The sequence below is a fragment of the Podarcis pityusensis genome (genome assembly GCF_964106645.2).
Source record: "Podarcis pityusensis genome assembly, chromosome: 15".
NCBI lineage: Eukaryota > Metazoa > Chordata > Lepidosauria > Squamata > Lacertidae > Podarcis > Podarcis pityusensis.
The window spans coordinates 12047750-12062794 of record NC_138040.1 but is presented as its reverse complement, the minus strand read 5'-3'; the positions used below and the strand labels follow the sequence as shown (position 1 = coordinate 12062794).

The window sequence follows — 15045 nt, the reverse complement described above, 5'->3', positions numbered from 1 at the left end:
TAAAGCAAGGGTTGGGGAAACTGTAGAGCTGTAGACGTTCTTGGACTCCAGCTTCCATCTGCCCATCCAGTATGGCCAATGGTCAGGGATTGGTAGCTACCAAGTTGGAGAAGGCTGGTCTAAACCATTAGCTTGACTGCAACTATTAAAGGTAAAGGTAAAGGGACCCCTGACCATTAGGTCCAGGGTTGCGGTGCTCATCTCGCTTTACTGGCCGAGGGAGCCGGTGTACGGCTTCCGGGTCATGTGGCCAGCATGATTAAGCCGCTTTTGGCAAACCAGAGCAGCACATGGAAACGCTGTTTACCTTCCCACCGGAGCGGTACCTATTTATCTACTTGCACTTCATGCTTTCGAACTGCTAGGTGGGCAGGAGCAGGGACCGAGAAACGGGAGCTTACCCCGTTGCGGGGTTTCAAACCGTCGACCTTCTGATTGCCAAGCCCTAGGCTCTGTTGTTTAACCCACAGCGCCACCCACATTTAGGGCAATGCTAAAGTTTATCTCCTTCTATTTGAGGACTTTTGCAAGAGATCTCTAGATGTCCAGATGGGATTTTTCCAGCCTGGTTGATATTCAAAGATGACACATACAGTTCTTCAGTGACACAGACTGAGGATGGAATGTTAAAACAACCCCTTTTTAACTTAAAAAAGCATGTTTAATGGCTCAATCAACTAAAGAACTGAAGCCTTATTTTGAATATAGCTGGTGCAAATGGCTAGTGTTTTTACTAGAGGACTTATCTCTTCTCAAACACAAGTGGGAATGTCTCTTAACTGCTGTAACATATCTATTATCTAAAAACAGGGAAGTATATGTTTTTCTTCAGAACTGCTTATTCATGTGCACAGTTATTCATATTCAACCAATTTACTCAATAAACTAAGTAACTTCTTTAAGTGGGCAGCAGTCCAAACTGTTGCACAACAGTGCCTCACAGCTTTTACCATTAAGTCAAGTCCTATTTACTTTGGAAAAACTTGCCCATCCACACTTTGTTGTGATTATTTATCTACTACCATTTGCTCACCCAGGGTACAGAGGGCAAACCAACCAAAGACAAACACTTCAGAAATTTGAGGGGAAAGAAACCTTAAAAGCAGGTCCCTTCATTACAAAGATCTGGGTTCTTCTTATTCTCCCAAGAAAACTTTCTGAGAAATGAAACTGCGTGGACGGATCTCTGGCTGTGAGAGGAAGTCAGTAAAATCTGCCAGATCATCACATGTAGGTGTTGCACAATTTTCAGTACTGTTTTAAAAATCCAAGTCATCTCTGAACATCCCAGGAAAGTGAAATGACTATATGGAAAACAAATAAAAATTTACTAAATGGATATGCAATCTGTGACTGTGTTTGCATGTCACAGCAAATCAGAAACCATTTGCATTTCTCTAGAGCACAGAAGAAACACACCACATTCCTTGGCTCAGCATTACATCCAAACTAAGATAATAAACCAAGGATTGTTCTTGGCTAACCAATCATGGTTTGAGAAAAACAAACCATGAACCTGGGTGCAATGCTAAGCCAAGGTTTGAGTTTGTTTCCTCCACAACACTGCTAGCATGGAGGAGCTAAACAAACCAGATAAGGGTGCTCATTTTTAAACAATCCGATAGCCCACTCTGATCAAAAGCTTGTCCTCTACATTATCAACAAAAATTAGTCCTACCATCGGTTATTATATACATCTGTCATTATTTCAGCTGCAAAGTGTAGTTAGGTGGGTATCCTGCCTAAGGTTGCCAGAGGAATCATGGCCTAAGGAGAATTAAAAAGTGAATTTTCTTAGATCAACCTTAGCCAATCTGGAACTCCTGAGAGGTTTTGGGAGGCAGATCCCATTAGTTCCAGCTGGCAAAGCTGTTGGCAAGGGCTGCCTTGGATCCAGACAATAACTCTGAAGCCACTTTATAGCACAGGCGAAGAACTGCTGGCCTGTTAGCTAGATCCAGTCCAGGGTATATTCCCATCTGACCCCCCTGCTTATCCTCAGCTCCACTGCTCCTCAATCCCACCGTGAATTCCTTGCAGCCTCCCATCCTGATAAAACGGCAATGGGTGGGGGAAGCACTGCTTGTTGGGAGGCACTGCTTGACAGAAGGAGAGAGGCAGGTGACGCATGCTCCATTCCTCAAAGCGACAACAAAAACAAAAGCATGTGGGTGGGCTCGTTTTTGCACATTTCTGAAATTTCCCTTTTATCTTGAATAGAGCAGAAATGCACAAGGGCAACGGATCTGGGCTAATAAAAAATTGGCCTCTTTTCTCTTTTAGAATGTAATAAAAATAATAATGTTCTTGGATATGCAATTGAACAGCTCGATCCTAAAGAAATGTCATTCATTGATTGCAGTGAGACTAGCATTTACCGTATTTTTGCCCTATAGGACGCACTTTTTCCCCTCCAGGAAATGTGTGTGCGTCCTATGGGGACGAGGCGGAACGCCGCCATCCGCTGTCCCCCGGTCGCGGCTGGGGGGGGGAAGCCCCACAAGCTCGGGGGACAGCGGGGAGGCGGAACGCCGCCATCCCGCTGTCCCCCGACTTGGTTAGAAGGCTGGCGGGGGGAAAAGCCTGCTCCTCCCCGTCGCCAGCCCTGCAAACTCGGGGACAGCGGGGAGGCGCAGCGCGCCACCCCACTGTCTCCCGACCTGGTTTGGAGGCTGGCGAAGGGCTTCCCCCTCCCCCAGCCCCGCGAGCTCCCAGAGCGATGCCAAAGCTGCGCGCAGCTTCAGCATCACTCTGGGTCCCGTTCTGGGAGCTGGGGTCGGTGGAAGCTCGGGCTTCCCCCGCCCCAGCCCCGCGCCTGGGGGGGGATTTCCCCCCCCTTTATTCCCCCCCCCAAAATCTAGGTGCATCCTATGGGCCGGTGCGTCCTATAGGGCAAAAAATACAGTAGGAATGTGTGCAATCTTATGGTCACTTACTTAGCAGCTAGTCCTTTCTAAATCTAATGCCACAATCCTACACACACTAACTAGGGAGAAGCTCCACTGAACTAAATTGGACTTCATGTCTGTAAATCTGCCTTAAGGAGGACCCCATGAAAATATGATACGGGATGTAATCTTAAACATATTTACAAAAGAGTAATAGGGGCTGGATTTGTTTAGCACTGCAACCTAGGTTGCTTCATGCAACTCAACACCCTATTCTAAGTGCATTTACTACCAATGAAGACTCTCGGATGTCACTGAAACCTTCCACAAATGGAAAGAGCTGGGTCAAAATCCCACATCAGCCATGAAATTAACCAGACCAAACCAACTTGAACCTGCCACTGTTTCTCAACCTAACCTGCTTCAGAGATTTGCAGGGAGGAAAATAAGGATAAGTATGTATGCCACCCCAAGCTCCTTCAAGGAAAAGAAATACAAACCCTCACATACATTTTTGCTATATTTTTCCAGTAACAAGTATATTCAAGGGTCCTCTCTACCACACACATAAGCCCAATGCTCAAGGAAACATCCTTGAGATGGGTTGTGGGTTTGAGCCACAAATTCAGCAAAAATATTCCTGCATGGGGGGGGGGGGAGGTTTGGACTAGATGACCCTTGTGGTCCTGTGCAACTCTACCATTCTAGGATCCCTCATCTTCCCGTCTTCTGCAAAAGAAACAACTGACTAAACTTCCCTTTGCTTTTGTTCATATCCCTCACCAAAGGCTAACTTTTTATGGACGCTTTCACAAAATTCCTTAGTCCTTATCTCCTAGTGAAATGAAGTCCACATAGATACAAGTAAACCTAATGCACATTCCTCCCTACTGTTAACCTTGGCTTCAGCCTGCCTCCCCCTCTGCCTCCATCCTCCACATCACCTCTATTGTAAGCTGTTTCAGGCAGAGGCCTGTTGTCTTGCTGTAATTCTATAAAGCACCATGCACACAGACTGCGTTATGCATAACAGAACGAATCTCTTCCAGCAGGAACCTTCCCCTGCCTTGTTTTGCCTCTGTAAAATAGCACGCACACCACTTCAGTTCTTGGGCAGCCTTCTCTGTGAAGTGCCATACACACTGAGGGTACTGTATAAATAATAACAATGACTGCACTCTCCTTGGGGCAAAGACACGTTACAGAAAAGCAACATGAATACACAGAGAATAATATGGGGGTGATTTTTGTAAGCCATTACAAAAAGTTCAGAAGAGTTACTAAAGTGTCTTAAAGCCGCTGTGCTGTTGTGGGTGTGCAGGAAACAATGTATGCCTTAATTGAAGTTGTTTAGGGGATACAGTACTAACAATCGAGGCAACAAGCTGAGTTCTAAGCAGCTGAGATATGGGAAGGGTCATAAGCACAGAATTTGCATGCAGAAGGTGCCAGGTTCAATCCATGGCATTTTCCACTGGATTTTTAGAGAGCTGCTACTGGTAGGCAATACGCAACTACTAGGAGAGACTGGCAGATCTACACCATACATTAAAAACACACCCAGAGCACATTTAAAGTACATATATTTCCCCAAAGAATCTTGGGAACTATAGTTTGATAAGGAACCTTAGATCTGTAAGGGGTAAACTACAGTTCCCATGATTATTTGGAGCGTGGAGGGTGTGCTTTAAGTGTTTGCTGAATGCAGTTTAAAGCAATGGTGTGGATTTGCCCACATGTAACTGAGTGGAGCCAACTACATTTTTTCATGTAGAAGGTCCTAGGTTCAATTAAAAGCATTAGGTGCCAGGAGATAGGACAGACAAATGGACACACCATTACCACCAGTCAGTGTAGAAAGACCAATGGGGTGACATGGTATAGGGCAGACTCTTTATGTTCCTAAGTGGGTGGGTGGGTGGGTGCATGCATGCATACAGGGGTGGAGTGGTGCCACTATGACTCCCCCATTTCAAAGAAACACCTCCTATCTAGGAAGATAGTCTTCCTCTACTTCCACACATAAGCTTCTACATAACTCACCAAGCAGAACGAGTTGTTGGGAAAGAGTCTCTCACGCCCCACCGCACACATACAACACCCCACCCAGGGCCAAGTAACACTCACGCCCAGGTGACCTCCTCACAACCCTTGCCTTGCCACAGTAGTTTTTGCATCGATTACTTCAAGACTGGATTACTGCAATGTGCTCCTGATCCAGAAGTTGCAGTTCGTGCAGAATGCTGCAGCATGATTGCTGACAGGAGCAAGGCATCGTCAACCCATAACCCCTGCGCTCAGAGCTCTGCACTAGTGGCCAATTTGCTACCGAGCCAAGTTCAAGGTGTTACTATTGGCATATGAAGCCCTCAACAACTCGGCACAAGTTTACTGTATCAGATGTGCACCCACTCAACGGCTTTGATCAGCGGAATCGGCAGTACTTACAGATGCCAAATAATACCCGTTCCGTATTTGTAAGAGCTTGATCCTTTAGTGCACTTTGGAACTCCCTGCCTATTGAGAACAAGCAGGCACCTTCACCATACTCTTTTTTTTGGCACCTGCTAAAAGTCTACCCAGAAAGCCGAGATAATTTTAATCTGCTTCAGTTATCTTAACTTTTGTATGTTTGAAGGCAGGGTTGTGAATTTTTCTATATTTTAGTATTTCATCCTTTGTAAACTGCTTTGATGTGTGTGTGTTTGCGTGCGGTTTTTTTTTGTTTGCGTGCCTTTTAAAATCAAATGGTGTATAAATTTTATGGCGCCGATAAAACAAACCCTGAGAGGTAGGTCAGGCTGAGGGGCTGTGACCTGCCCCCAAGGTCACTTGGCCGAGTTGGAGGCGTGGGGAAGGATTTGAACCCAGGTCTCTCTCAAGTCCTGGTCCACATTCTCTCTAACCGCTGCACCACTATGGCCTCGCCTACCTCCCAGGGCTCTTGTGAGGATATAAGACGGGAGTGGGGAGAAGGTCCACCTTTCCTGCCTCGATCTCCTCGGGAGGGAATAGAGTTAAATAAAATACTAACACAAATAAACGAGGCACGCCCAAACACTGCCCCCCCCGCCCTCCAAGCTGGTTTCAATCTGCCCCCACCCCGCACCGACCCAGCAGCACCAAAACCACTGTTAGCTAAGCGCTCCGCCCCACAGAAAAACCGCCTGAGGTGGGGGAAAAAACCCTCCCGCTCCTCAAGGTGCAGCTGGCATTGCCGCCGCCGCCGCCCGCATCGCGCATACCTTCCGCCATGTTGGCCCTGGGCCGCTGCCTCGGAGCTCTCGCGAGATCTGAGGTGAGAGCGGGAGGCGGAGGGGCGAGATAGAGCGGGGTGGGTCGGGGAGGGAGGAGAGAAAAGGAAGCGGGGCGCGCACGCGCAGTAGCCGCACAGCCTTCCTATCTGGGCTGAAGTTATGGCCGCTGGGAAGAAGCCGCAGGAGGAGGACCACCGAATTCGGGTTTCGAAGGAACAGTTTTACATCGCGCGTTCTTTTCCGAGGTCTTCCTTCCCCGCCCCGAGGGCGATGTGCCTCTGAGCACGTGCAGAGTACCACCGCCCCTGCCCGGAGAGGAAGTTTTGTCTTGCTTTTAAAAGCGAGGCCATGGCCAAAGTGCCTCTCTGAGCATATTTTTAGGTACAGTATTTAACTCAAGGGTGGCGTACGTGGTTCTCCCGCGCCCTCATTTTTAACCTCAACACACCAACCCTGTGAGGTAGGCCGAGAGGCAAGGACTGGCCCAAAGCCACCCAGGGTGAGCTTCCTAGCTGAGCTGGGATCTGAACTGTGGCCTTCCAGGCTGTAGTCCGACACTTCAATCCGTTTTAAATATTGTGCTTTAATACGAATACAGTATTGTGTTGCAATCTACCCAGGGACCTTAGGTTGAGGGGTGTGCAATAAATAATAATAAAAAGGAGAAAAGAGAAGACTGCCTTCTGTAAATTAGAACACATGGCCACTCCGCTGCCATAACAGAAGTGTAAATGCATTTGCTACCTAACAGGGCTTTTGAAAGGTCAGTAAATTTGTATGAGTGTTTTAAAAAGATTTCTTTTTTTGCACACAATAGACGAAGAGAACCAGCATGAATCCACTAACCAAAGTGAAGCTGATCAATGAGCTGAATGAGCGTGAGGCACAGCTTGGTGTACAAGATAAGGTCTCCTGGCATGCAGAGTACAGTGACAGTGCTTGGGTATTTGTGGGTGGTCTTCCCTATGAGCTGACGGAAGGCGACATTCTTTGTGTGTTTTCACAGTATGGGGAAATTGTAAACATAAATCTGGTGCGGGATAAGAAGACAGGGAAATCCAAAGGTTTCTGTTTCATTTGCTATGAAGATCAGAGAAGCACCATTCTTGCGGTTGATAATTTTAACGGAATAAAGATTAAAGGAAGGACAATTCGTGTGGACCATGTGGCTAACTACCGCCCACCGAAAGACTCTGAGGATATTGATGATGTGACAAAAGCTCTCCGAGAAAGTGGATGTGGTGCTAAAACACCTCCAAGTTCACCAGAGTCCCCCAAAGACAGTGAGGTGGTGGTAAAGAAACACAAAAAAGAGAAATGCAAGAAGAAGAAAGAGAAAAGAGAGCACCAAAAACGGGTGAAAGAGGAACAGCTTGCAGACTCGCCTCCTAAAACCAAGATCAAAGTGGAGAAGGAAGACCCAAAGTATGAACGGCATGCCAATGTGAATCAGCAGACCTGGAGTAGCACATCTGGGCACAAACATGCAAGCTGGGCACAACATGAACGGGAGTTTAAGTAGGAGCATGTGAGAGTTACGTAGGTCTCCAGACAGCCACAGACAGGGACAGGAAAGAACAGAGAATAATCCACAGTGAGAAGCACAAGAAGGTAGATACTCCCAAAGAAAGGCCCCGAGCAACAGAAAGCAGATGAACCTGGGAGTGATGTGAGAGAAGAGAAGCCCTGCAAGGAGTCGTCTTCAAGCCACCACAGACCTGACATGCAGGGAGCCCTGAATCCTTGGTGGAGTTAATGTTGTGTGCTGTTGGTCTCCGTTTTTTAAGTAACTTTGGATTGGTTTTAGAACCAGAATAATAAAATTTGCATATAGACCAAGTCTTTACATGTTGTTTTTGTGTGTGTAAAAATTAAATTCTGCTTCTCCCTGTCCTGTACGGGGGGGGGGGGGGGAGAGAGAGAAAATATTTTCTGTAAACTTGTAAGTTGTGTGCCAATAACAGGAATAGCGATGGAGAAAAATAAAAATTAGAACAATAAGTGTTAGAACATTTATCTCCACTCCTTTGTAGTAGTACAGAATCTGGAAGAAAATGGGTTTCTAATAAACACTGTAATCCTTTTATGTACCTGAGAATAAGTCCCACCGAACTCAGTGGAGTTTACTCCTGTGTAGGCATATAGACTACACTGCTAATTATGTCTCTTATTACAGACTTGGGCCTCTGTGGCATTTGCCAAAATCCAAAAGCAACGCTACAGTAAAACTTTACATTAGGACCAAAGTAAGATTGAAAAGGAGCAAACCCAAGTTCAGAGTTTCAGTGAACTGAAGTATGATGCTACCACTGCATTTTCAGTTTTCCTAGTGGCCGCCATGGCTACCTAAAATTTGATTGTGCCAAGAACTGTCTAGATCTTTAATATGCTATCCAATCCTAATATTTTCCAGGTTGGGAAGAAGGAATAAAGTAGCATTCTTTGTAGTATCCCATTGAATTCCATTAGTAGTTGCTGTTGACATTTGTCTGACTCAAGAAACAGACAGATGGAGTGTGCCTTTGGAGGTCAAACCGCTGTGTTAGCAGCACCGAAGTAACCTCCCTGGGATGCAAGCCAGGGCAGTGCGAACAGAGGTCCTGGGTTGCCCAGATGAAAAACCCCACCTCTCAGCCTCACTGATGTGGTCCAAAGGAAAGCAGAGCAATATGTTTTGGCACCAACTTGGCAGGAGTTGCCGGAAGGAGGCATACAAAGCGCCATGCAATCATCTTAGGAAGTCCACTCCGGATTTCTGCAGGGTTTACTCCTTAGCCATTTCTTCTGAAGATGTGCAAGATAGTGGAGGTTTAGGATCAGTTTTCCTTCTCCTAGATGGGTTACCTTCCCAGGTTGACAAGCCTCATCTGCCCCTCACATCCTTCTACAGCACATGCAGAAACAGCCTTCTTTACCACTGGACCCACTACTGGTCTCGTTTGTTCAATCCGCCAGAGCATGTATTCACATTTTAGTATTTTAGTACAGTAGAATAATTCCTGCACATACTTCCAAGGTAGCCAGTGATGAAAAAGCTCCTCCCAGAAGTTTGCTGTGTACCCCAGCTACATCCAATGCAAAAAAGAGAATGAAATGTGCCGTGTTAACTACCCTAAAGAGGGACGTGGGTGGCGCTGTGGGTAAAACCTCAGTGCCTAGGGCTTGCCGATCGCATGGTCGGCGGTTCGAATCCCTGTGGCGGGGTGAGCTCCCGTCTTTCGGTCCCAGCTCCTGCCCACCTAGCAGTTCGAAAGCACCCCTAAGTGCAAGTAGATAAATAGGTACCGCTTTCTAGCGGGAAGGTAAACGGCATTTCCGTGTGCTGCGCTGGTGCCGGCTCGCCAGAGCAGCTTCGTCACGCTGACCACGTGACCCGGAAGTGTCTCCAGACAGCGCTGGCCCCCGGCCTCTTAAGTGAGATGGGCGCACAACCCTAGAGTTGGACACGACTGGCCCGTACGGGCAGGAGTACCTTTACCTTTACCTTTAACTACCCTAAAGTCAGAGTACAAAAAATTATTTACATCCTGCCTAAACTACCCTGGCCCATTGTCATGAATGATGGGAACTGAGGTCCAATATTCGGACAACCACACATTCTCCACCACTTTTACACTGGTGTGAACTGGTCTGAGACCTGCGGGTATAGGGCAGTATACAAATTTAATGAAGTATAATAATAATAATAACCATCTACGAAAGCCCCATGATTGCCTGTGGAGGACCAGATATCTGACACCAAAATTAAATTTACAGATACAAGGGATAGGGCTTTTCAGTGGTGTCACTCCCTGAGGAAATCTGACAGGTCTTTAGATACGCTGAAGACATTTTCTTGTAGTGCAATACTCAAAATCATAATCCCTATGGTCTGCATGCATACTTAGGTACTGCTTTCAAAATTATAAATTGAAGTGGTCTATGTCATTCCTAAGAACTCAGGAAGCTGCCTTATACTGAGCCGATTTAATGGTCCATTTGCTCAGTATTGTTCACACTGATTGGCTCTCCTGTGTTTCAGAGACACAGGAGTTTTTCCTATCCTCACCTGGCGATGCCAGGAATTGAACCTAGCATTTTCTGCATGCAAAGCAGATGCTCTCCCACTGAGCTAAAACCCTTCAAGCTTCTTTTTACGATTCATACTTTTAGTAAGATAAGCAATGGAAATGTTTTCCTGAAAGACAAGATACAAATGAATTTTAAAAGTCAGGACTGGAAGAGACGTTTCTACTGAACCTTGGATCCAGTTGGCATCTTGCCTCCTATGCCCACCAATATACCCTTCTTAACAGAGACAGGTCAGCCTTTCCTGCGGTTTGTGCAATGACCTGTAAACCTCCACAAGGCAAGATAACCCTTTTAAACAAGCTGGTTAATATCCCAAGAACCGCACTCTAACAGCCATCTGTATCAGGCCCCAAAGGAAGAATAGGAGAAACATTCCCATTTCTGAATAACTGTTCTAGGGGTGAGCTTGGAAAAAAGAAACCAAGCTTATTTCCAACAAAAGAAAAAAGCATGCAGTTGTCACCTTGCTGGCATCCATCTGTCTCAAAGTGTGTGTGTGTGTGTGGTGTCAAACTGCTGCATTAGCATTTTCTTCCTGGTCACCAACCAACCAATAACAGGAACTCTTCCACAGTAGTCCTTTAAATGGTGTAACAGTGTAAGCACTTGCAATCAACCACAACACAGATTTAAGCAGACATGTTCAGAACCAAAGAGTAAGTCTAATGCCAGCAGTAGCCAGGACACAACTTGTTATAAAAAGCAAGCACAAAACAATGTTGTAACTTCATATAACACAATGATCAATTAGATTTTAGCCTTAAAAGTTTTGACAGCTTCTTCAAAAAGATGTGGTTTAATTTGTCTGAAGTGGGAAATATCCCCCAGCAACCCCCTCCCAAACCATTCTGGATCCTTTAGAACTGAAAAAAGAGTTAGATTCCTGCTCTCTCCTAGGCCCCCTCCCCTGCCCACTTCCAATGGAAAAGTCAAAGCTTTCCCACAATCCAGCTGGGTTCTCTGCTCAGCCCTGCTTCACCCAAGGTGACAAGAGAAATTCTCCTCCCTCTCAAACTGCCATCACAGCAGTGCAGTTTGTGTTCAAGGGACAAATAAGTGAATGCTTTGTTGGGAGACCTTATTATTCCACATCCAGCTGGCCGCCTTTTGGATCACAATAGCTGCCCTAGAAACACTGGGATATTTCCCTTCATATTTTAATTATGGAATAGATGGCCAAAATGTAAGACAACCGCCCCCCCCCCCCATGTCTTACGCAAGCAGAAGAGCACAAATGCTAGCCAGCTGGCTGGCAAGGACTCTCCTCCCCCCACCTCAGCAGGAGCCAAACAATTTTGGTTCTTCTTTGAGCAATTGTCTAAATCCAGCTATTGTGTCTGGGTACTAAACAGCTCAGAAGCAGCAAATACATCTGTCTGGCTAAAAAGAGAGCACTTAATTAAGTACCATTTCTAATTCATGGCAGCTTAGAGTAACTTTATGCTGCTGCATGTACCCAGACAAATGGGACAAAATATTGCTGCTTTTAAAGAAAATCCAGAGGCAAGAACTCCCTACCTCTATTTCAGGATTTAATTGTTGTTTCTTCTAATTGGCAGGTACCAATGGTGATTCCCCTGGCATTCATAACTGGTACACTATTTTCCTCTCTGAAACCTACCATATGTTCCCCCCCCCCTTCCCCATAATTCCTTTTGTTTGAAATGGTAGCCCTGAAAGCAGGCAGGTCTGGCCCACTGCTTATAAAAGTGCTTCTGCTTTAAGGGTTGCTTTACAAGCACATAGATCCATCCATTCAAACCCAATGCAATTAACTGCGTTCAACAAAAAAGCCACAGAAGACCCATTCAACTCAGTCCCTCTGCTATGTTAACAAATGTTTCCTTCTACCAGAAGGATATTTACATGGCATTAGAGGCTGTACTGTCACTGTAAAATGAGGGCAGTTAGTATGTTTTGTCAAGAACTGCAGGGGCAAATGCAGCAGCACTACTAGGGACCTGTGTGTACTTTTTCGTTCGTGTCATGTAACTCAGCCTAAGTGCCACCTGCCCCCACATTATACCATAGGGAGGCTGCTACTATTCCTTTGTGGATTCAGACTTAAAGCAAGCAATTTGCCTCCAGCCACTCCTTTGAAGCACTGCTGTAAACAGCAGAAACAAATTGCTGCAGAACGAAAAGACCAAAGAAGCCTACAAGTAAATACTACAGTGAATACAACATTGCAAGATTAAATGCCTCAAATGAGGAGAGATTACACTGGCCCAGAACATAAAGCCATTGTTGCAAGGGGTTTTGCCATTAAGAAGGGCCTCTGCAATGGTGCCACCCCCCTCCCTATCAGTATGGTCATTTTATTTATTCTTCCTCCATATCAAAGGGTGCTGCTGGATGGGTGTTGACTGCAGAATCAGTGCTCCTCAGGCATGCTTTTTTTATATATATAGTGTCCACACAAAGTTAGCATCAAAATACCAGCCCACATTTCCTTCCCCCATTTACTCTCCCCAGGAAAAACCTGTTAAATAAAATAACCATGGTTGTCTATGACCTGTTTGCAAATTAATCCCCAGTCTGGAAACACCCTGAGTCTACAGTTGAATATTATACTTGTCCAACTTTGGCTTATGTGAACAGTTAATTTCCAAAGGAACAACCACTCAGTATTTCAACAAAGCAAAATTCAATGCATTTTTTCTATCTTCTGCATTATCAGGTTACAGTCACTTTCCATGGAGGTTCACTGAACTCCTTAGAAGTCAGTTTCCAAGAATACGAGTCACCTTTTGATGAAGTCTCAAGCAGTTGTTGTCCATCAGCTACCAGCACCATCATGCTTAATGCTCTCTGAAAATGCGCTCTCATTTTTTATACTGCATAACAGCCAACTTGACACCAAGCTATTGGAAAAATTTATATTTTGGAAGAACTCACTACAGAAGGTGACAGAATTCCAAAATCAAGTTACATGAAAATATACATCGCAATTTGTCTTTATACATTAAGTGAGGAAAACCTGCAGGAGATCAAAAGGCAAAGAAATATAAAGAGGGGGGAAAGAGGAAGAAGAGGGAAAGGGAAATAGCATTTGATAGCAAAACCAGAACTCACTTGAAAGCCTACAGCTCTGCATGCTTTTATTTATCCAACTTCAAACCAGGCAAGAAATCAAAAGAAAGCAGTTCATCCTATATTGGGCTAACATACTTAGCTGACCACTTCCAAAACAAATGCTCTCAACCCTTTTGGGAAAGATAACAGGCTCAAGGGTGCTCCACAGCTGTAAAATCTTATTGCTACATCCAAGCCAAGAGATGAGCACAGCTGGGTCATAATGCAAGGGAAGGAACTGCACCTCCTGATGACAGTGCTCAAGTCATCATTAGAATCAAGTAATAGATTTGTGTTGTATTTATGTAATCTGAAAAAAAGGTAAGGGGGAAGGGACAGCATTACAAAGGTATTAAACTTTATTAAAGTGAGAGATTTTAATGAATCTTCAATGGCTGAAAAGAAAAAGTTAAAACAGAATTTTTAAATCCTAATTTGTTTTAGACTGACATGCTTCACGAGAAATTTTAAAGACTCATAGGGAAAACCAGGGAGGGGGGGAGAAGAGAAAAATGGAAAACCTGCTAAAAATCTTTAGAATTTACACGATTCTTATTCTAACTACAAGACAGCATTATTTGGTACAATGTGTATTTGTGGATGTACATGAACAGTATATATTATCCGGATCATGTTGTGCTATGTACACATCTTTACAATTCTTCCTGAAGGTTAAAGCAGTTCCATTAGTTTTCAAAATGCGCAAATCCTTGTTGGCACTTGTTAGGCTCTTTGTCAGCATTAATAACTGGCATGTTTTATTGCAGCCCAGTTCCAGCCAGTGTCTGCCAACTTGGTATAAACAGAAGTCCAGCATTAGGTGGATAGAGTGCAGGAAAAACAGTGCCATGTTCCTCAATTGGAGACCTACAAAGGCAAGAACAAAGAACCATCAGCCAAACTTGATCTAGTCTTTATAGCATCATCAAATGACAGGCTGCAGCAGACCGAAAAAGAAAGTTCTCTGTAGCGAGTGCTTCCAAGATAGGCTGATATGAGAACTCTCAGTACCAGCATCTGAACTGCTGTTCAGCGCCCCAGTTAGGTTTGCTCCAGGGTTGCTTTCCGGAGGCCAGTCCTACAGGGAGCACACAACTAGAATACTAACACATTGAGCATCTTCTGTACTTAAGTATTTTACAGAGATTCAAATGAACTTTAACTGCCATTTCCTAAACTAAAAACTATGGTTTGATCTTCTGCAAGCCCCATTTAAAAAACAAATATGTTGAGGGGCACATCAAGTTGGCAGCATTGCCTTAGTGAAATACATCAGAATGTTCAAGTTACAAAAGACCTACACACATCACTGAAAAACCTGTGTTTTCAGCAAAGTTGTATTCAGCCATGCATGTTTTAGCCACTTCTGACAGGAACAGCTCACTCAAAAAGACTGCTCCATCTACCAAGTGAGTGTGTAGGAGAATCTGTTCTTTACATCAGTGTCCTTTAGGTGCTACTTCCCATTATTCTCATTAAATATTTCTGTGAAACTTACAAATTTGTATACTTTGAGCAGGTTGTTGCCCAGTTAAAGGCATCTTACTTATTTACAGCAAGAGCAATGGGAACTGAAGTATCAGGGCTTCAGGGCTCACTTGCTGAGACCAAGAACACTATAACCTTAGTTGTCAAACCAACTCAGCTACAATACTAGTATGGTTTCTTTTTCCTTCAGCAGCTACTAAAATTAAGCATCCCAAAAGCATCAATAGTAAGTGGGAGTAGCAGTACAATATACTGTGCCAAAATGG

General features: G+C 44.8%; 3 protein-coding genes across 5 annotated transcripts in view; 1 reads left to right on the top strand and 2 right to left on the bottom strand.

Annotated features, from left to right (window-relative positions):
- Window positions 1-6182, bottom strand: part of ANKFY1 (ankyrin repeat and FYVE domain containing 1) — a 65863-nt gene extending 59681 nt beyond the window's left edge. Inside the window, exon 1 of the mRNA XM_080983311.1 lies at window positions 6134-6182. Within this exon, the coding sequence (XP_080839437.1) occupies window positions 6134-6143 (10 nt within the window). The 5' untranslated portion in view covers window positions 6144-6182. The remainder of the gene's footprint in view (window positions 1-6133) is intronic.
- An 83-nt stretch (window positions 6183-6265) lies between these two features.
- Window positions 6266-7985, top strand: LOC308464572 (RNA-binding motif protein, X-linked 2-like). Its single transcript, XM_080983987.1, has 2 exons — window positions 6266-6526; window positions 6963-7985. Exon 2 carries the CDS (start codon window positions 6978-6980, stop codon window positions 7665-7667), a length of 690 nt encoding a protein of 229 aa, XP_080840113.1. The 5' UTR covers window positions 6266-6526; window positions 6963-6977; the 3' UTR covers window positions 7668-7985.
- Window positions 7986-13081: 5096 nt separating this feature from the next.
- The window catches only part of UBE2G1 (ubiquitin conjugating enzyme E2 G1), a 32102-nt gene continuing 30138 nt past the window's right edge, over window positions 13082-15045 (bottom strand). For all 3 annotated transcript variants that reach the window (XM_080983282.1, XM_080983283.1, XM_080983284.1), the window contains exon 6: window positions 13082-14158. The gene's annotated coding sequence lies outside the window, so the exon portion shown is untranslated. The remainder of the gene's footprint in view (window positions 14159-15045) is intronic.

Excerpts from the sequence above, each read along its gene's own strand:
- LOC308464572 (XM_080983987.1), top strand. The coding sequence starts at position 6,978 with ATGAATCCACTAACCAAAGTGAAGCTGATCAATGAGCTGAATGAGCGT.